The sequence below is a fragment of the Erpetoichthys calabaricus genome, chromosome 11 (assembly GCF_900747795.2).
Source record: "Erpetoichthys calabaricus chromosome 11, fErpCal1.3, whole genome shotgun sequence".
In the NCBI taxonomy this organism is placed as follows: Eukaryota; Metazoa; Chordata; class Cladistia; order Polypteriformes; family Polypteridae; genus Erpetoichthys; species Erpetoichthys calabaricus.
Window position 1 is genome coordinate 78,781,604 of NC_041404.2, and position 22,837 is coordinate 78,804,440.

The window sequence follows — 22,837 nt, forward strand, 5'->3', positions numbered from 1 at the left end:
ACTTCCATTTAAAATGTGTGAATGATGGTTCCTCAAGACACTGGCCTGTATATGCACTGCATCTGTGTCACTCTGAGCAGGTCACCATACTGCACAGTTGTGATTTGTGTGGCACATTGGATCAAAGTATCTTCTCAACAAATAAAAAGGATGTTCTCAAGCTTCTAAACCTGAAGAGATGGTGGGTACCACACTGGGAAGATCATACAGTGTGCCAAATACCAAATACCAGGTGAAATAGAATATGCTTCAACATTTTCAAAACGGTCAGCTGGATATCTACGCCCTTCCCAGGTGGAAAATTTGTAAAACAGCCTGTCGAATGAAATAACTGCAGTGATGCTCGAATGAAGGGGCTGTGGTATCCTGCTAGGCATCTTAGAAACCATTGCATGAGTTAAAAAAGGAGAAGTGATTCACATTAAACTGAAAAAAGCAACACAGCATGAAGGGGATATCCCATAGAGATTCTCCCCATCTTTACTGTGCCTTCGGTGGAAGTCTCCTGAGCGCCACATCCCAAACTCCCAAAGGCCAGGGTTGTTCCATTAATCAAGCAATGGAGGATTTCAGGGTGGGCAGCGGGAGAGTGTTTAATCTGAAACAGTGGATGGGGTGGAGAACGGGAGGGAGGGGCTTCACATCTTAGTAGACATGGAGGGATGCTGAGAGATGCAGAGTTACCCTCCCCCCATGCAGCATCACTTCACTAGCAGCCGCCGGCGGAGAAGAGCAAGGGAGACAGGCGGAGAGGAGCATCTGACAGCCGGGAGAATACATTTTCCAAAAGATTAAAAAAAATATGCGCCTGTGCATTTGCAGGTAGTCTGCTGTCATTTCAGAAATTAAATCCGAATCGTATTTTCTGATTATTTTTTCGAAACAAGAGAGTGGTGTGTAGAAGACGAAGAAGGGAATGCTAGAGTGTTGCACGGGAGTGAGAAGAGGAGGAAATGGTGAAAAAATATAAGGGCAGTTGGTGAAAACGGAGATGATTTGCTTCAAAACAGAGTGAACCCCTCGACAAACGTGTTCAAGAAAGGCGCTTGGAGGAGTTCATAATACATTAGAGTTTAAAAAACACGACGTTGTAGCTATTTTCGTTACTGAAGAATCCTGCTGTCAAAAAAAAAAGACTGCGAGGAAAATCTACAGCCAGCGATCGTTCATTAACCCCCGCCCTGCTAATCTGGACCCGATCTCCGGACTGAAGGTCCAGTGATTACCTGGAACTCATCGCGCACGGCCATCAGCCGCTACAACTGGGCGTGCGGTGAAGCTCCGTTCATCTGGATCGAACAAGCGCGCTGACTTTCCTCCTGCTTATTTGAACCCAAGTCCGACTATTTCACTGTACTAATTATTGCAAGGGACACTTTTCTTCAGAATTTCGATCATCTCTTTTTTGGAAGAAGCCAACTACCCCTAGCAAAATGAATTACCTGCGCCGCCGCCTGTCCGACAGTAATTTCATGTCCAACCTGCCGAATGGCTACATGACCGACCTGCAGAGGCCAGATCCCCCTCAACCCAGTCCAGCCGTGTCCCCCGGCCCCCCTGAGCGCCGCCAGTCTTCAAGTCAGTCCGCTGGTGGAGGTTTCTTCTCCTCCATCTCGAACGCCGTGAAGCAGACCACCGCCGCGGCAGCTGCCACCTTCAGCGAAGCCACCTCTGGCAGCAGCGGGGCGTCCCGTGCCAAAATCCTGCTGGTCGTGGACGATCAGAGCACCGACTGGTAAGGACACTTTGTGGGCTACGGAGTGGGGCAGTCGGTGACCGAGATTCAAGTGCTGATGTGTGTGCTCTTATGTGTGCGCGCGTGTGTAGGTTGCTCCCCTCCCTGCTAATCCAGCCACTTCAGTCTTGTAAACCCTAATGTTAATCGCATAAGGAGAAAATGTGTGTTTGTAATCAAAAGTGTGAAAAAACACACACAGGGGCGGTGAACTAGAACATGATGTGAGTAAATTTTAATCAGTACTCTGTTTAGGCTCGAATAAGACGGGAGGAGAATATTAGGCGCAGGGGAAAGCGATGTGGACCGCCTTTGACGTCACGGATCCGCAATACACAGTCGGTACTCGGTCACTGAATGACGTGCATCCCAGTCCTGCTCTCAGCATCCACTCCGTTTCAACCAGGGGGAGGCCTGATGACTGAAACCGAAGGGCCGTCCCAGCTATGCACTACTGCGTTTGTGGATTGACATATTATAACGTTTGCTGTGTATGTTAGGATTTAACTCTTTTCTGGCGCGAAATGGTATTTATTTTCACACTGTCATTTCAACATGTTTTAATGAAAAAGTAAAGCTCCATACTAGACACTTAGCTTGAAACTTCAAACACTATCTATCTATCTATCTATCTATCTATCTATCTATCTATCTATCTATCTATCTATCTATCTATCTATCTATCTATCTATCTATCTTATATAGTGCCTTTCAAATCTATCTATATACTGTAGAGTATAGAGTGATTTTCATATTATCTATGTTGCCTTTCACACTAAGCATGACTGTACCACACTTTACTTATCTGCGTGTTTGTCTTTCTGCATTTGTTTGATATTTGAGTGTATTTCACAGGAGAACATTTGGTGCTCTAACTAGCACATGCAATGTTAATCTAATCTATTGTAGAGTGTGTTTCACATAAGGCATCACCACAAATGTGATTTGGCAATCAAGCAAAAATGCATCTATGTTTATATTGATATTTCTGTGCTTATTATATATATGCCTGTCAGTTTGACAAGTGAGAGCTTTTGACATGACATTCTAAAGATCAATTTGTGTGTTCATTAGAACATTTTTTGTCACTTTGCTTTAGATATTTTGGAGAATTGCATACAATCTATTTGCAGTAAGGCTGGAATTATGAAGGTTTAAGCTGTGCTTTTAAGCTACTTTAATGGAAATACTGAAGCCATTACTCAAATTTAAATATCCAACATATGCCAGACACCTTTAAATGTGGGTAGCATATAATGCAAAGGCAGTGCTTGTGGATTTCACATTTGTAACCATGCTGTTAATGTGCTGTTCCTAAAATGACTTGTTTGTCTATGGAAGGGATGACTTGTGCCTGTCGGTAATGTTAGGCTGTACATATTCCCATTGTCCCCCACTGTTATTTTTTAATGCATACAATGTATTTTAAAAAGGGGGTGGTATAATGGCTCAGCAGGTGGGTCTAGCTGAAAGTGAGTGAGACATGCAGTAAATCAGTACCCTTTGTGAAATCATTAGGTGAGAATAGGGTGCATTTTAACTTTTACTATACAGATCAGTGGCTGCAGCAAAATAAAAAATAAATGTGTATATTGCTGTTGTTAAAGTGGATTGAAATGTTTGCAGATTAGATATCCTGAGATATATGCAATATGTGGATCACCATATATTATATTCATATAATAAAATGTTTTATAATACTATGCAAATGTATAGATGCCAGAGTGTTAGGGTGGGGGGAAGCTTTATTAAAATTGTGGTGTAAACCCATTTGCTCTGTCTGTGGTCTACTTGTCTGCAATTTTAAAATGTGTGTATTTTTTTTTTTGTTTTGTTTTAATGAGAAAGTCACTTGAGGCTGGAGGGAAGTGTTTTTTGAGGCTGTCTAGACATAATGTGGTTTAACACACTCAAACATGCACACAAACCACCTCACACCTACACAAATCAATGGAGAGTGACAGTAATGCAGAACAGTGCTCTCTGTCTCAAGTTAACACAGCAGGTCCCCATTACTGATTTTTCTGGAAATAACTAGCTTATTATGCAACAGTCTGGCTTGACCAATTTTATCAGCTGCATGAGCAGTTTACCTGCACTACTCCTGTGAGGTTTCCTTCCAATTTAGAAAGATGGGTTTATGAATATTATTTGAAATCTGTGCTCACCCCAAAGGGCCAGCACACTTATTTAAAGGTGCTGTAACATGTTAGGCTCAAGTTCAAGTTTATTATCATGTATACATAGTACAATGAAATTCTTATTTGTATGTCTCCTCAGAACAGTGACAATCATACAATACCAGCAAAACACACTCTCTCATAAAAAGTATATCCTGCATTTACTGTGTCGTGTTTTTATGTTATAATATTTGTTATTATGACTGGTCATTTGGTGACCTTATGAATTGTGGGTAGAAACTGTCCTTGAATCTACTCATGCGAGTGATTAGAAATCGACAAGAAGATACAAAAGGACCACTCTCCTCCCCCAGTTGCCTTAAAATGTTAAAATGTGGTGCTAAAGGAATACCAGTACCTTGAATCACAGAAAAATTATCCATTAAATCATGCCACAATTTGAGGCATCATGGAGCCCCATAGCATTTTGACTTCCTATTCATTTTATGGCTCTACGTCTTTCAAGCTGCTTTCTCACTAGTCATATTTCTGTGTAGCAGCAGACAAATTTTGAGGTTTTGCCTGAAGGACTGAACAGTTTGACATCACAAATCTTTTTTTTTCCAAAGGGGCTACACATATCCAAATAAAAAAAAATCAGAAGACCGAGCCATGGACCCTGACATATTTCCTGTCATCTACACTGAGTAACCACTTTATTAGGTGCACCTCCATAAATAAAATTTGGTCCTCCATTTGGAACATGGACTCAAGAAGGTGCTGAAAACATGACACAGGGATGCAGATTCACGTCGGCCCCAACATGTTGTCAGATAGTTGTTGCAGAGTAGCTGGTAGTGGTACTCTGTTCCAAACAGCTCCTTCCAGATTCTTGGTTAGCATTTTGTCACTAGGGATGTAACTGCATTAAGCTGAATTCTCTGTCATGTTCCTGAACATTCCTATTTTTGAGGTATGGAGTGTTATTCTGCTGATTCTAAGATGGCTATACTGTTAACACAGAAGGATGTACCTCTTAGATGCAGCTTTCAAATATCTTACAGCATTCAAACCATACCTTATCTGCTTGTGTCAAAGGATCAGGTGACGTGCCACAAAAGTAATCTCCATGCCATTACATCACCACCCCTCTCTTGGAAGACAGGGGTAGAATTTCTGCCATATCTTGGACCTCTCATTAGTGGGAATCTGCAGGAACCAGAATTCATCAAAGTGTATGATGCTGACATTTCTTGCCCCCACTAGTGTCATTTTCTAGTTTTGTATAAAAAAGAATGCAGTTGGGTTTATGGTTGCCATACCTGATCTGTAGCAAGGTACAACAAGCAGGGCATTCTGATACATCTCTTTTGCACCCCTGTTGTACTCGGTTGACCTGACTGTTAACTGCAAGTTATTCTTCATGTGTTGCTTCATATCATACCATTTCCTGTGCCTAGTTGTGAGGGGCTTGAACCTATCGCAGCAAGCACAGGGACGTTCCACTGGAAAGGATATCATTCCATCACTGGGTGGGTGAACACACACAAACACACTATGGACAATTATGTGCCACCAGTCCACCTAACCCACAAGTTTTTGGAGTGTGGGAGGAACACTAGATCACCGTGAGGAAACCCACACAGACATGGAGAGAACATGCAAGCTCCACCCTTGGATACCTTACTGTGAGACAGCAGCTCCACTGCTGCAGCACCCTCCTACTGCTATATATTGCTTCAGTTTCTGTCAAACATTTTATCAGGAATTGAGGTGAGGACCATGGGACCATTTTAAGGATGATGTATTTCTGTGGTGGCTCATCCTAGGGTACACACATGACATTGTCATTGGGTGAACCCAAAGCAGGAATATAAAGCTTAAAAAATGCATAATGACCTAGCAGGGTAACACTTTAGTTTGGGTTTCCATTATTAGAAACTATTACCAGTTTGTATGTTCTGAAGAATATTATAAGAATTTTTTCAGGAACCTTATTATTTTTTAATTATAATTTATTATTGTTAACAGCATAAATACGTACAGATTGTTAATAGTTTCTACATAAATCCCAAATTATACAGTTCAAAGCCACCTAAATTTTTACCCTTTTCGATTTTCTCTCTGATTTGCACATTTCATTGGTGCCATCATCCGTTCTTGGCTACACATGTGACTGAGCAGTTAATTTTGTAGGAGGGGAAGGTGGGCTTCATGAAGTGGCCACTCAGTATAGTGCTTTCACAACACCTAACAGGTTCTCAGAGTGAGCCTTTGAGCCACACTGCAAGACAACATGTCCCCTCCATTCACCTTTTTTCTGCACCTGATGTTTCTTGGTTTGGTCCACTGGGAGTTGGTTTTAGTGTTCAGAGGAGACCCACATCACCTCCTTAGACTATATGGGAACGTCCACACAAATGTAGAGACATCATGCAAATGCAGCTAAGGTGGCACAGCAGACTGAAATTGAGCAAATGTCCAAAACTGTGTGGTGGCACTGTGGCCAAGGTGATACCCTATTGCCCAGTTCCAGTTGTGATCAAGGTGTCATTTACTGCTGAAGCTCACTGTGCCCCTGTCCTTGGAGAAGGGACTATGTTAAAATAATAGCATTCATCAGTTTTCCTTATGCCCCCATTTATTTTACAAACCCTCTTTTCATTTTCTGAACCCTTACAATCATTCATTCAACTACCTATCAGTCCATCCAGTTAACTATTTTGTATTATTCAATTTTATTATTTCAATTCAAAATATTGTTAAAAGTATGTATTATGGTGGACATCAAGTACAGTACATATGTTAGACCTCCTGTGTATCTTGCTTTCAACCTTAAAAGCAAGAAGCATCTAAGGTAGTGACATTAAGCTAATTTCAGATACAGCTTTAGGCAGTACCCAAAAATTGGTGTATACCTTTAGTGATGCAAATCTAGACACATCTCTCATCACTATCCTCATTCCTATACAAAGCCACACATTACATTTAAAAACCACTGCCAACAAACATCTGCTCCAGACTGGAGGCACTTTCTGTCCCTCTCTGGTCGCTGCCCCGGCCTGGTTGCACCTTTAACAAGTGCAGCTACATATACTGCTATTAGTCACAGAAGTCATGAATGATGATCCATTTTGTGATCAGAGAGTTTATATCAGACTAGATCATGCTCGATGATTCTCTTTGGTTTATTAAGTCTACGTTGAGAAGATCAAATTTATCAAAGCAGTTGAGATCGATATGTATAATCAATAGTGTCAGGGACAAACTAACGTTGGGATACTCAGAGAATCATGCTTTTTTTTCTGCATGTGATCAATACATCCATTGCTCACCTTTACTCTGTGGATTAGACTTGCTCTCTTTCTTTTCTGGACTCCTGACCAAACATGAAGTGATCAGTAACCTTTGCAGGCAACGTCCAATGCCGATTTGTGTTTGGACAGCACACACTGGCTTTGAAATCCCAGGGGTTCTGCCATACAGAAAGACCCACACAGGGTTAACGTGCAGCACATTTGAAGAGAAATCGGCTGAATGAATTCTCTGCACGCAGCGGGACTGGCGCAGACCGCTTGGAGGGCTTTTTCTCATTTAATCAGAACACGGAGCTCAGTCAGCCCATGTGACTTTGGCAGCTTCTTATGTCTCAAGCGTTAATGGTAAAATGTAAGTGAAAGTACTGCTCTCCGTGCAAAGGCAGTCTGTGAGAAATATCAGACCATCTATATTCTGCATAATTCATGGGCCAGAAGGTCTGAAGAATCACACAGACTATTGATTTACATGGGAGCTCCTGCTCTGGTCCCAGCAAAGTCAGCCCAGAAGTGAAAGAGCTGTTTGTTTTCATTAACTTTTAATTGACTCTATTATAGTATTTCTGATTTTGGGGTTACTGTAGAGTTAGGTTTTGGACAGCAGTGAAAACCTATATAAGTCACTGAAACCCCTATCTCAAAAAGAGGATACTTCTTTGAGTGAGTTATGCAGTAAAGTATCTTAGTATGGCATTCACAGAAAAAGGCCCATTTCTGAAAGCAGGGATAGCAAAGCCTGTCCACTTTAAAAGCACTGCTCCATTTGATGCTGGAATGTATTCTGACCAAATTATAATGCTGAGCTCCACTCTGGTATAGTGGTGGCATTCTCTCTAATTAGTGAGTCACATCCCAATGCTCTAATGACAACATTTTCCATTTTTCATTAATGCAAAGACAGAAATTGTGCATCCTAGTGATTCAGGTCAGGTCAGGCTGGAGAGCATGCACTGGTACAGCACTGTTACCACACCCACCACACGACGAAACAGCTCGGGATCCTGGTTGGCAACCCCCTAGGCAGACACATGGTCCAGTCCCACCCTCCGGTGATTCGCACTTAGAAAGATTTCTAACAACCTTGATGATTCTGTCTGTTGAAGGTCAGGAAAAAAGTGTGCAGTCTGTCACCATCACTCCATCTTTACTGTATATCACTTTTTTTAGTACTATTATGAAATGTTTGAGAAATCATACATTTTCTATATATTTTTCCCCACAAGAAAATTCACAAAACAGAGGCCAATGCTGGAAGAGAGGCAAGTCTGTCACAGTGCACATTTCCACATGCCAGGCCAGTTTGCAAAAAACAGTTCACCTAATGGAAGTCTGGACTTGGAACTCAGAACTCAAAAGAAACTCGGGTTGGAAAATATAAAGATCTGACACCTGGTGGTTACACAACAATACTTGTTAACACTATTGTGTTGTGCTGGGTTACAGAAAGATACCTTGAATATTCATGGATGTATTTTGCAGTATATACAACTGACTAAAGCCACACCAGGCAAATGCTGACAAAAGTGAAATTTAGGGAATCTGATGGGCAGAAAACAAAATGCATCTGCCTGAGGATGATAATGTAACAGGCTCTTAGTGCATCAGAGGAAATGCAGGTCCTGACGCTGAGCAGCTATGGCCTGAGGACACATCTCATTGCTCTTTGGCTGAGACTCTGTACAGCAGCGTGAGTCTGCAACATTTTAGCCCAGCAGGGCCAATGATCAGCAGCCCCCAAATTCATTAAGTGCTCAGGCAGCCAAGAGTGCTGCATCTGTCCATATTGGGGATATCGCTGCCCCCTGCAGTACGACTTAGAATTAATACAGTTAATCACCCTGGGAGAACACGTTTGACATTTTGAACTCAGTGGCTTAGAGCTTCGTTTGGGAAGTTGCTCCATCTGAAGAGTCAAAAACAACAAACGGATTTGCTTGCTGCAGACTGGCTCGTCACTGGACCCCCGCAGAGGCACAACTTATCAGCACCATATGAGGAAACGACAAGATGGTGAGAGCACCTGCCTCCTGCCATTTACACTTTCCTGTAGAATCTACATTCTGTACCTTCCAGGCCAGATATCTGCTTCTTCTTGAAGCTCACAACATCATTGCTGGTAGCTGCCCATAGATACCAGAGACCTTTTGTATTATCAGGATCAATGGGTGAAGCAGGTGTGTGTGCAAAGAAACACACGCCAGGCCCGTGGCTTATTTGGAGCACATTGTGCAGCCAGTTCTGCTTATGAATTGAATGAAGCGTGAAAGCCACTGACTGGCAAGTCACGAATGAAACTTGCCAAGAAGAACAGTGCTGACTTGATTAAAAATTGACTTTTTTCCTCTCAAGGATTGGACCTTTCTATAGAACTATGACATGGGCCTTATATAGTGCAGTTCTGAGTTAAACTGGTATTTCATTTCTTTTAGTTGCTTGTATTTTATGGAATGTATTTTCTGCAAAAAAGGAAATGAAAATTAAATTTATAAAATGCAATCACTCTTTTGCAATTTCATTTTCAAAGTCAAAATTAAAAATTAAACGAATTAATAGCATTTGCAATTTCATTTTCAGTCTGAACAGCAATGAATCTTTAAAAAATCAAAAGTAAAATATAAATAAGCACTGGCGCCACCTGCTGCTCACTGAATTTCCATTTTCCATTTTCTCAACATGCAAATAACGGGGGTCAACAGGCAAGGCTTTACACCTCGATGGAAAAGGAAGCAGGAATTAAACAAAAATTTAAAATATATGGTAGGTTGCAATCTCTATAAATATAAAATACGACATCTGTCTGTCTGTATGTCTGTCTGCTTTTCACCAGAGAACTATTGAACGCATTTGGAGCTGTTTTTTTTCTATAATTTTCTTGAACATTCCAGTTGATTTTGCGACTTCTCTCATTGTGCTGTGTATCATAGTTCCCTTGCAGTACCGATTTATTTTGTGCAAATCCGAGAGACATGCAGCAGGCCTCGGGGAGGTGGGTGGGACTCTCTTCAATCACCGCCAGCCTCGAGGTACCTTACCTTCGCTTAGCTAGCGAACAAGAGAACTACTTAATGGATTCAGATCGGTTTTTATTTCTATAATTTACTTAAACATTCCAGTTGATTTTGTGACTTCTCTCATCGTGCTAAGAAGGAGGAGCGATATATTCGGGCTAATTCGAGACAGAGCGTGCAGGTCGAGGGGAGAAGGAAGCGTGACGTCAGGAGTAGGGTGACGGGCAGGGTTCTCCTCACTGTCCTGTTTCACTACTACGTGGGCAGAGCCATGGGGGATGGCCCAGTAGTGAATAAAATAATCACTAATGTATCACCTTATTTGAAAAAGTTCTAACGATAAAGAGTCCAATCAAATCATCGATCATTTACAGGGGAATGGGATGGAGGAGGAGGAGGAGGTGGTGGAAATTGTAGAGGGGTAAATTATATTATACAACCAAAAAGCAAAAATACAAAACATCCTGTTTCAACTTCAGTATAAATAAATGTAAATTATGACGTAACAAAGGCTAATTTTTGTTATGTTAAATATTGTAATTATATAGAACATTAATTACTTCAGAGCTACAATTATGCATGGTCTTCAGATTTTGGGAGACGGTTACACTGTGAACCTCACAGTATGGAGGTAAAAGTGCCTATAGCTACAAAGAACATAGAATTGTGGGAAACTGAGGTGCAAAGCCCCGCCCATTGACTTGCACTATGTGCATGTTGAGAACTTGAAATGAAAATGCAAAGTGGAAAATGAAAATTCAATGAGCAGCAGGTGGCGCCAGTGCTTATTTGCATTTTGCTTTTCATTTTTGCTACTTCATGGCACTTCAGGCTGAAAATTAAATTGCAAGTGCTGTTCTTTCGTTTTATTTTTAATTTTAGTAGCACTCATGCAAGTAGACTTTGAAAATGAAATTACAAATGGTTTTATTTCATTTAATTTTAATTTGTGCAGCATTCTTGCGTGTAGACTTTGATAATGAAATTGCAAATGGTGTTATTTCATTTTATTTTTAACTTTTGTAGCATTCTTTCATATAGATTTTGAAAATAAAATTACAAAAGAGAGATTGCATTTTCATTTTATAATTTTCATTTTCATTTGTTTTTTGGCAGAAAGTACTTCCCATAGCATGTAACTACACAAACAAAATTTTACAGTACAATGCCATATGGGCAGTGCAAATCTACACATGGAGCAAAGAGTGTTGAGAATGGCTTATGACAGTCATTTTTAATGTTATTTACATTATGATGTCTAAACAATCTAATTTATCCACCAATTTATAGGAGCCGAAGACTGTCCCAGCAGCTTCAGATGTAAAACAGCGAGTGACAGTGGATTGAGTCCATGAGAAGGTGCACGTTAAAATATTGGAGTTTTTTCCATTGATCTTCACAGTGCTTGATTGTTGCTGCTGCTGTAGGTGATGTACTGTAGTGACGAAGACATTGAACTGTAACCCCCATAGCCCCAGGATGCCAGTTCGATTCTTTCCTCTGACTCTGAGCAAGTCACTAAACACACTGTGCTCCAGTAGTAAAAAGTACATTTAAACAGTTGTACTGCATGTAACTACCGGTAGTTGTGAAGCACCTTATTGACATGTGCTGCAGAAAATAAGAAAAATGCTGTCGCTCCCCAATATTCATAAGCTGTTGTGCATTTATGTAATTCATTTTGCTTTGCATCTTCTTTTTATATCATTTCAATTCAACTCGTTTTACTATTGTACAGCAGTTTTCTTAAAATAAAAGCCCGCAGCTCTGAGGAGAATGGCAGTCATCAGCAATGAGAACATCTGCTCCTCATTCACTCATCTGTCTCACTGCAATGAGCGTCACTTCCTAGCCAATCACAAAACTGAATTGTTCATTTCGATTTATGGTGGCATATGCCTAGTGAGTTACTGTATCTTATTCTTTTATTCAGTAACTGCAGCATTGAATTTTAGATAGATAGATAGATAGATAGATAGATAGATAGATAGATAGATAGATAGATAGATAGATAGATAGATAGATAGATAGATAGATAGATAGATAGATAGATAGATAGATAGATAGATAGATAGATAGATAGATAGATAGATAGATAGATAGATAGATAGATAGATAGATAGATAGATAGATAGATAGATACTTTATTAATCCCCAAGGGTAAATTCACAAATGCTGACAGCTGAGTCCCTGTCTCTGACTGCTTTTTAAAGCCAATAGTAAAAAATAAGAATATACATTTATGCAAGTGTACCACAACAAGAGGTCTTCAGATCTGGCTCACTATATATTGGCTCTATGAAAACAAGATCATTTGTGTATTGCTTTCATACTTATACCCATGTGGTCTTCCTGTTATCCTGGCATTTAAGACATCTTCTCATTTCCTAAGCCCACTTATATCATTTCAGGGTTGCCAAGAAGACAGATTACTCATGGATAGCGCTTTGAGTACTGAGAAAAGCGCTATATAAATGTAATGAATTATTATTATAATTATAATCCATTTCAGGTGGCACAGTGGTGCAGTGGTAGCGCTGCTGCCTCGCAGTTAGGAGACCCGGGTTCGCTTCACGGGTCCACCCTGCGTGGAGATTGCATGTTCTCCCCGTGTCTGCGTGGGTTTCCTCCGGGCGCTCTGGTTTCCTCCCACAGTCCAAACACATGCAGGTTAGGTGGATTGGCGATTCTAAATTGGCCCTAGTGTGTGGGTGTGTTTGTGTGTGTCCTGCGGTGGGTTGGCACCCTGCCTGGGATTGGTTCCTGCCTTGTGCCCAGTGTTGGCTGGGACTGGCTCCAGCAGACCCCCGTAACCCTGTGTTCAGATTCAGCGAGTTGGAAAATGGATGGATGGATGGATGGATTATTATCCATGTCAGGGCTCACCCACTGCTATAACCCATTTAGAGTCTCCAAACTACCTAAAGCCGATGTCACATTACACAACTTTTAGTCGTGGGGCATGTCGTTCTTGCCAACTTCATTTGCTGATCATGTCAGTCGGACCATGTCAGTTACCATGACTGAAAATCACTGGGCATGTCTAGTTTACTGACTGTGCAGTGACCTTCCAGCACAGTCTTTCTCACCACTTTTTTTTGACAGCCTATAGTGTGCTGCCTGACAGAGCCTCTGCTGTATGAAGGGTTAAGAGCCATGGTGAGTTCAGCCACAATTCAAGCCCTTTTCTTCTTTCCTTCCTGTCATAGTACCTAAAACATGAATCATCAGACAGACAAGCTTCGCTTCGCTTACCTTCATTATTCCTGATCACTGCATTATATGCATTATACTTCTTCATCAGCATTCATTGGTTGTCAGCTTTCATGTGACTAAAGAGTTGTTGAGATGAGTCACTGGGTATGTCACATTAGGTGACCGCCTTCAAGGCAGCACACCACTGAGTGCCTCCGACTCACTAAAATTATGTAAATGAAAGCCACAATTGAAAATCACTGGAAAAGTTGCATAATGTGACGTGGCCACTAACCTCCACAATGTTTGGGATATTAACGTCAGACTGGAGTATGCAGAAAAAAATAAACATGGACAAGCTTTGGGGGTGGGGGTGGGGGGGGCACACTACCAGACAGAATGAGATCAAACCTGGTCTCCTGATGGTGTAACTCCATGCCGCCCACATCTCTGACCAGTCTTTCTTAATCAGTCCATATGCCGAAAAATCATTGACTCTGTTGGCCTTTCTTTGCTGGATACAGTTTGGCTAATATCTTTGGCCATATGGCTAGTGCTTCTTCCATAACACTTTGAAACATTTGGGCAACAGACCATGGGTTTACCATTTAGTGGTACTGAGGTGATGGTGGGTTGTCTACCCAACACTGCATTGTACCAAAAAGATGCCACTATATAAGAGATTACTGCTGCAGCATTTTGCCATCTGGGAGGGCACCTTAACAGACGGAAAGATTCTTGTTTCACTGGTTTCAGTGGAGTGTATTTTGTTTTCATCTCACCTGCCACTTTTCACTCCTTTCCTCAGCTCAGCAGATACACAACATGCGGCTGGGCTCAAGCAGTCTGACTCGCACATCTCACTGCCAGCGTGAATAGCAGTGTCCATATTGCAACAAATGCATTCCAGATTATGAGCGCTTAGTACTGCAGTGCCACAATTGTGGAAACTAGGGATTTGGCTTATTCTATTTTTACTAAGCACCCAAATCTTCCAGCTTCCGATCTGACAAGACAGGACAACCCAGTAGGCAACAGACAGAAGTATCAAGTAAGCATTCCAGCAATGAGACCATTAGGATGACTTGGGATGTGTCACTGTGCCAAGCACTATTAATTCTCTAATGAATATTGGGCTACTTGAATCTATTAAACAAATGGCTTCTCAAAATAATTGAATTCAGAGGACTGGCTAAATAAAGCAGCATGTTTTGGACTTTTTGCCAGGAATGCAATTTGTGTAAACTGGACAGTATTTTGGGCCAGATGACTAACTTTTTTTTTCCCGTAAAGTAAGAATGCACTTCTTTCTTGTACATTCATACATAAAATGTAAAATGCACTCCAACAGCAACATTTTCTTCTTGCAATTAAGGTAAGTGCTGCTCTCAGAAAGTAATCCATCAGTGTTAGCATACACGTAAAAAGAGACGGTGCAGCAGATTAAAGAAAGTGGAACAAGAGGATTGAACAGCTTTATTTCATCAATACATACTGAGTGACCTCTACTCATTCAGGATCCAATGGTAAAGCTATAATCGATGTTTGGTATTTTATGCACAATTTATGTTTTTATTTAGCCCTGCTGCATTAAATGGAGATGAATCTAAAGATGAAAGACATGACAACAAGCTACCTTGGCCAAATAAAAGTTCTATAGGCTATGGACACTCTTCTAATCATAAGCCCCTACAGAGCTCTGGGAAGATATCTGAATTATACACAATCTACTGCATGGACCTGACACATATATAATAAGTAAGAGAAAATATTTTGTAAAGAGATTCACCGTTTTGTTTTTTCAGAATAAGCTCACATTTACAACATCAAAATGTGCCAGCCCATAGTAGGAACCCCTTACTAAGGCCAATTGAAAATCATTCAAACCACACATCTTTAATCTGAGACACAGTGAACTATAAGGAATCAATGCTACCCACTGTACCACCAGACCACTCATAGAGCAATTGAATTAAAGAAAAATATATCATATGAATGTTCAGCTTTCATTTCTGACTTTTGAAATATGAACAATTCTTTTTGGCGTGAACATTAGACGTTCAACCTCTGTCTAGTAGATAACCCAGCACTGGAAATGTCAGTTTGATGTGATTACTGATTAAAGAGAATAAAAACATAAGCAGATTCTAAAATGCACAGAAGTCAAACTCAACAGCATTCAGTGTCAACACAAAAGTGTCATTTTGATTGTTAGATATGTTTTTTTTTTCACACAGCCAACAGAACAGCACCTCTGCCTGTCTCTTAGTCTTTCAGTCAGTCCTCAAAAAAGGGATAGATAGATAGATAGATAGATAGATAGATAGATAGATAGATAGATAGATAGATAGATAGATAGATAGATAGATAGATAGATAGATAGATAGATAGATAGATAGATAGATAGATAGATAGATAGATAGATAGATAGATAGAATGGAAGGCACTATATACAATATCTATAATCTATATATATATATTGTATACTGAAGCCAACCCCGACACAGACAGGCAGGAGGCAGGTTTTGCACCCAGCACATGGTTTACTCACAGAGCACAAATCACCAACACACAACACAATCCAGTCCCTTTTCTGCCACCAGTCCATCCACCTCCACTCCACCTCAGACTTTGTCCTCTTCCTCCCGACTCTGGCCATCGAGTGGTGGTACCAGGCCCCTTTTTATAGGGCACCCGGAAGGACTCCAGGTGCCCAATGAGCTTCTTCCAAGCACACTTCCGGGTGTGGCGGAAGTGTGGCCAAATAGGGCACTGAAAATGTCCATGCGCCCCCTGGTGGTGGCCACAGGCCTCAGCAGGGTTGAGTTCCCATGCTCATGACCCATGACCCTGCTGGAAACCAAGGGAAATTTGGCAGATTGGTGTTGCTTTTCCAGACGCAAAAAAGAAGGGAAAGAGAAGTAGAGGCAGATGTGGTATTCTCAGTTTCAAAATAAGGACAACAGATAGCGAAAGTTTAAACTTAGCAGGTCCACCATCACTCAATCCATTGTAATATATCTTTACATCTATCGACTTTAAAAGGGGACCCTCACCCTACCCTCTGAAATAATTTACATTTACATGTGTGACTGCTTTTTTTAATTTAATTTATTATTTAAGTAGGTACTATAAGTATAAGAGAAAGATGGTGAGGAATGCACAATAAAAGATTATACATTCCCCACCCTTGTAAATTGTGCCAGGAAGAGACTGCTGTTGAGGGCTCTGAAGAGTTGTCTGGCCGTTTTGTTAAAAATGGGCCACCAGTCCGCCAGGATATCTGGGGCCAGCAGAGGGAGCTGTGAGCAGACAACCCCAGGGGTTTTGTATGGCTACTTCTGGCCCAGCAGTGCTGCAGAGGAGACTGGAAGTCTAACTTAAAAGATGTGCAAGAAGGAAGTATTGTAAGGAAGAACATGTAGACAGAGGGAGGAATGAAAGGTCTTTTTATTTTGTCGTAGTGCCTTATTTGTTCTCATGTACCTTCCAATCCTTATATTTTTGTTACTTTGGCATTATTTGGGACTGGGGGCTGAAAGGGAGGCTGCACGACTGACCTGTCCCACTCCATCACCGCCTACACTAGATAATTACAGTAGAAAGGTAGAAAGAGTATTGTACTTGTCTTTATCAAGCCTTCAAACAGAGAGAGAGGGAGAGAGAGAGAGAGATCTATCCTTTGAATTTACTTAATGCAATAAATTGCAGCCATTTTCCTAAAGCTTGTGGTTTGAACATAATGAGTGATGTCTACAGTGGTTGAGAGGATTATCTTATTTGTAGATACAGTAATGCTGCACATTAAAACAGGCAGTAGCTTTCAAGTATAAAGCTCAATAAGATGCTATTTTAATATTTTAACATGTACAGCATTGGAGAATGGCAACAATGTCCAGTTTTCTTCAATTTATATTGTTGTGGGCTGGGAAGGGTTAGCACAATGGTACTGCTACCTCTGTATGCTTTCTTTTTGGCCAGGACACTGTCTACTTGTCATCCCTCTGTGGTTTTGCTTTTGCTCTTGATGTCCTTTTATCTGTCACATCCTAAAGCTGTGAGTGTTAAGTTAGTCATGGACGTCAAACTGCCCAGTTGTGTTTGGGAATCATTTTTCATCTATTTCTTACTGTTACTGGATCTATCTATCTATCTATCTATCTGTTAGAGTGGCACATTGGTTAAAGCTGCTACCTCACAGCACCTAACGTCTGGTCTCAGGTACTCTGTGGTGTTGCCACTGTGTTTGTGAGGATTCTTCTCTGTGTTCACCATTTTCCTTCCACATCCTACTTATAGGTATGTGCAGGTTAGGGTATCTTGGCAATTCTAAGCCAGCCCTGTATCAGTCGATTTATCCTGCAATGGACTGGCACCTTCTTCAAGGCTGGTTGCTACACTGATGTGCTGATGGGATAGATTCTGGTTTCTTGTGACTCCAAACTAAATTAGACAGGCTTGATAATGGATGAATGGATGCACATCAATGCGGCATGTGATTTACTAAACAGCCTCCAGTCAAACTTGGGTACAAGTTGCTAGCACTGCCTTATGACTAATACATCATGCTGCCATCAAAATGAGTGTGTAAACTAATTCATAATGGTCGCCAGTTATTTTTTAATCTCGATGGAATGAAAGGCCAGTCTGTGCCAGAGGACTTTTGGGACATTGTGACATTTGCTGTTACTGAAGCAAAAGAAATGTTTCACAGGTGCCTTCATTGTTTATGGAAATCATTTCGTAACAGCAGAATTTATTGCAATGGCTGTGTTCCTGACGTTTTAACATAATACTTTCTAGCAAATTTCCCAAAAGTACACTGATCTCTGGATGATTTATTATTTTAGAATTTTTTTACATCACGAATGCTGTATTATCTGCAGTAGTAAATCTTTTCCAAGCATTTTACATATGTAGGAACATTCTGATGTTAAAATTTGATTTAATAGCAAATCTGGATGCTTCCCAAAAACTGGGCGGTAAGCAGTGCAAGACTTTGTTCTACTGCAAAGAATGCTGTGTAGCTGAGAGATGAAAGCATTGTGTTCATTTAAATAATTAAGCCAGTGGTACACAGACGTGGTTTTGCTCATCATTCAGGCTGAATAAAAGGTACATGTGATGTGTTATAATGACTCAATTAAATGATCAGGAGGTACACAGACCATCCTCCTGCTGGGCTACATGATAACTGCTGCGTTCTGCTTTTAGAAGCTGCAACATTAAAAAAACAGTAGAGTGACCTCTATATGCTAGCGGCCCACCATGCCAATCCACAGAATCTGCAGGGGTTAGGTAGTCAGGCTGAGGGAGTTGTACTTGGAGGTGAGCACTGTTATCAAGGGCAAAAAAACACAGTTCATCTAGGTGTGCTGTGTTAACTCTAGAAGGCTCTCGGGTTTTAGTACAGCAACCGTAGTGAAAAAGAGTAAGCAACTATGATCTGCTCAACAGCTGGCCAGCAACTGGCTGAAGATAAGGGCAAAACAGATTAAAAACAGTTTAAACTTGGTTAAACACAACATGTCTGTCTAGGCCAAGGAGAGTACAGAACCCAAAAATATTTTGTCTTGCCTCACACAGATCATCCCAAATTGTCCTAAGGGAGCAAGTGGCATGCCCTGGGAAATTCATTTAACTCTGTTGGCAAGTGTTAATGTTATCAGATACAAAACTAGTGCCACGTTCAGATTATTCAAGGTTTTAAGGCATTATTATCAATTAATGTTGTTGATGGACACCTGTCAACAAGGGCTGAGAGTCTAAGCAGATAATCATGGTGCATTGAGAAACCCTGCAATTTGTTATTGATCTAACCAAAAGGAATTATAGAGCTATTTATTAATCAGAACTGTCTCTTTGTGTCAGACATCACAAATCACAAGCTTGTTTTTCTGTTAAACTGGAAAAGCTAATACAAAACAAACAGCAAAGCAACAAAGGTTCAGTGTCGGTTAAGACCTGTACCTTTAGAATGGGTAGACTTACAAGGTACAGTTGCAATAAATGTTGTCTGATACAAAATTCCAGTTATTTCTCAAAAACGTTTATCTTATTGTTTCACTGGATGGATTATCTTGAACAATGTGTTTTGTTCATCATCATACTTTCAATATGCTTTTCATGATGCTGCTCAAATAGAAAAACAATGAACAAGTGTGACTAGGCCACTCTATCCACAGCAATTTCCACTCCCATGTAATCTCCATGATGGAGTTTTTCAATCACTGTATCAACCTCAGCCACAGAGATGGACCTAATTCCAAACCAATGCTTCTTGGCATAACTATCATGTTTAGGCCACCCTCAGAGTGCTCTTTCCATTTCTCAAAAATATCTCAAGTAATCTTTTTTCATGCCCTTGCTGAGTAACATACTGCCTTGCTTTGCCGAGCTGTCAAATGGTTTGCTAGAAACTCTTCCAAGCTGTCCATAAGTCTTTCTCCATGACCTTGACAAACTTCTGCCACACCAAGGCCTCTGCAACAGTGTTTTTTCTTTGTCCACTATTGCAGTTTACACCTTTTTTCCATGCTGGTACCTCTCAATCAAATCTGAACACCTTTCTACTAATATTATGTGGAAGGTCTCTTTCTTGAACTTAACAGCTTCTCTTACTGTAGCCAATGTTTGCAGTTTGTCACTATGATCTGTATAGTTTATTTCATTGTATCTGATTTTACTCACATGAGCAGAAACTAGAGAGGGACTGTCAGAAAGAAGGACAAATGACAACTCAAATGCAGAGGCTAGAGAAATGGACAGAAAACATGCAAAAGACACACAAGCAGGCTATTTTAAAAGTGCTGATGTCTTCTTGACCAATATGGTTAAAATACAGTCTGTAATAAAGGATGAGAAGAGGCGAAGGTATTATTTGTGTTTCCGTCCAGAAATAAACAGCCTGTCCCCATATCTGACAAGAATCCTACAGTTGGCAATTGCCCATATCTGACAAGAATTCTATGAATATGTAAATATGTGAGTGGTTATAATGACGAGGATCCAGCACGAAGTCAGAAGCACCTCCATGCCATCGACATTCCGCCGGATGGGACATCTGGTTGTCAGCATTTCCCCATTTGGCTGTGATGTTCCTTGGCTTCTCTCTGGCCTGAATATGTATGTATAAATTAATTATACATTGTTTTATTGGGACTGGAAAAGATCTTTTAAAGTAAGTTAAATACATATATCTCTTTTTATACATATTTCTCTCTGGTAATTATTTCCGCTATGGTTACAAAGGGGATGATATTGTCTGTAGTCTGTTCTGCATTAAGAAACGCATCCCAGGGGAGAAAGAGCACCCCCTGCTGGATACACTTACCACTTGCATCCACCAAAGGTTCTAGGGTTCACCATGACAGGTGTCAACAACCTTTTGGCCACAGCACCTTAGAAAATTGGTCTTCTGCTGAGATCTTCAATGCAATCCCTGACCTCTTTCGAGATGCAGAAGAAGCTCTTTCAGAGTAGGATGTTGAACTCATTCTGAACAGAGATATCTGCTAGTTGTTCCTAGCATACCTTCACTACCCCTTTGAGTCTTCCACGTCTGTTCAACGGGGGATCCATTTACCTGAACCAACTTACAACTAAGTGGTGATGAAGTCACAGCTCTATACTTTATTTACCAGAGTATCCAGAACACTACAAAATCAGAAATTAGGCTCTGTGTACTCAGGTACCATACAAACCAGTAATCCATGAGTATCACAGAAATCCAGTATCAACTCATTACTTGGATTCAAGTCAAACAGATCATTAGTCACAATCATGCCCCTCTAGGCACTCTGCCTCAATCATCCCCCAAAATGAGTGCTGAAATCAGATCTTCAGAGTCGGTGGATGGTACCCTTCTGAGCATTGATTCCAATCTCTCTAAAAAAGCAAAATAATCTGTACAGTTGGGTGGTGTATGCAAGCAAAAACACAAAATCTTCCTCTCTGAAATATAAAATTGCCTTGAGACAACCACCTTGTCCAAGTGAACAAACTCCAACTGTATGGCACCTATCTCTAGGTTTGTTCATATTTCAACAACTGCCCTGTGCTTCTGCTGTCTGGTTAACTCCAAAGTAGTAAGAGACCACTCTTGAATTAGAATGTTGTTTCCAGAGCCATTGCTGTTTGTAGAGGTCTAAGCGTTATTCTTCAACCTCCTGCAAAAAGGTTGGCTCCTTTGCCACAAGAGAAATAATAATCCACATTCCACTATTAAGATCTAATATTTCTAGTTCAGTTCTACTCTTGCCTGTTAAACACTGCACCTGACCCTCGCCATTTCCTTGCAGGAAGTTAGCCCACTTATTTAGTTCCACAGTGCTTTTTTCTGGCTTAGTCTGACCAGGTTATTATATTTATTTTAATTATTAAATGGGTCACGCAGCTACTAGGCACTAAATGGTAAACACAATTTACAGGCTGGGAGTAGTTCCTGGAATACTTACAGTATTTTGCGTGAGGACCTCTTCAATTTTATTATTACATTCATGAAGTTCAAGACCAAGAGTTGTTCTTATCTGTCTGCTTCTCTTAGAATAATGTTTTGTACTGTAGAAAACCATGACAGGGACACACATCTCCATATAATACAACTCTGAGGGTCATTTAAGCACATAAGCTGACCCATCCACCAGAATCACAGTTGTAGAGAGGGGATTGTGTGCTGTTTCTAAAGATTTAAATGCTTTGAAAACCTCATGGTGCCCTGTGGTCCAGCATTATCTAATGTTGGAACAAGTTGATTTAAGGTATGAACGAATGATAGGTGATGCCCAGAGATGAAGATTCCTGAATGGTACACAATGCCACTAGATCGTCTCCCAGCTCCCTGTCATTTTATACTGGAATATGTGAAAACATAAATTAATATTTGGCATCACTTGTTTATTATTCTTTACTATAGCATTCCATTATGCAGATTTACTTTACTTTGATCTCATTTGTACCAAATTACTCTACAATACAGAAAACAAGTGACATAACTGGGGAAAAATTCTCAGGAAACATTAAGAATTTAAGCAGCGACGCAATCCCAAAGTTTTCTATACCTCTGAAATTACAAACAGACCACAACATGTAATGTTTCCAGAGTTCACTGTGGAATTTCAGAGCTAGTCTACTAACCCAAGAGTTCTTTATATGGTATCTGTATAAGTATTTAAGCTTGTCGTCACCAACCATGGTCACCTTCTTACAAGTGATAGCATGTTGGCAAAATTTAGCCTAGCCTTCAGATGAGTGGCATTTAGCAATTACAGGACAGGATTAAACACATACTGTAGTATACGTAGAATCTCAACATGCCCAGGGCTACTTCTTTATGTAACATAAACTGCTACATAAACAGAGAAAACAAAAACACACTGAAGTGAATAGTGTAGTATATTCTACTTTCTGCACTCAAATGTACTGCGGTAAAAAGGTACTATCAATTTCCTTCTGATATTGAAA

At 40.5% G+C, this 22,837-nt stretch overlaps 1 protein-coding gene across 4 annotated transcripts in view; it reads left to right on the forward strand.

Moving 5' to 3' along the window:
* The first annotated feature begins 662 nt into the window (after positions 1-662).
* The window catches only part of syn1 (synapsin I), a 326,193-nt gene continuing 304,018 nt past the window's right edge, over positions 663-22,837 (forward strand). The window contains exon 1 of one of the 4 annotated variants that reach the window (XM_051933641.1): positions 663-1,735. In XM_051933641.1, the coding sequence (XP_051789601.1) occupies positions 1,434-1,735 (302 nt within the window). In that variant the 5' untranslated portion in view covers positions 663-1,433. The remainder of the gene's footprint in view (positions 1,736-22,837) is intronic. The other 3 variants (XM_051933643.1, XM_051933642.1, XM_051933639.1) reach the window with 3 other exon arrangements.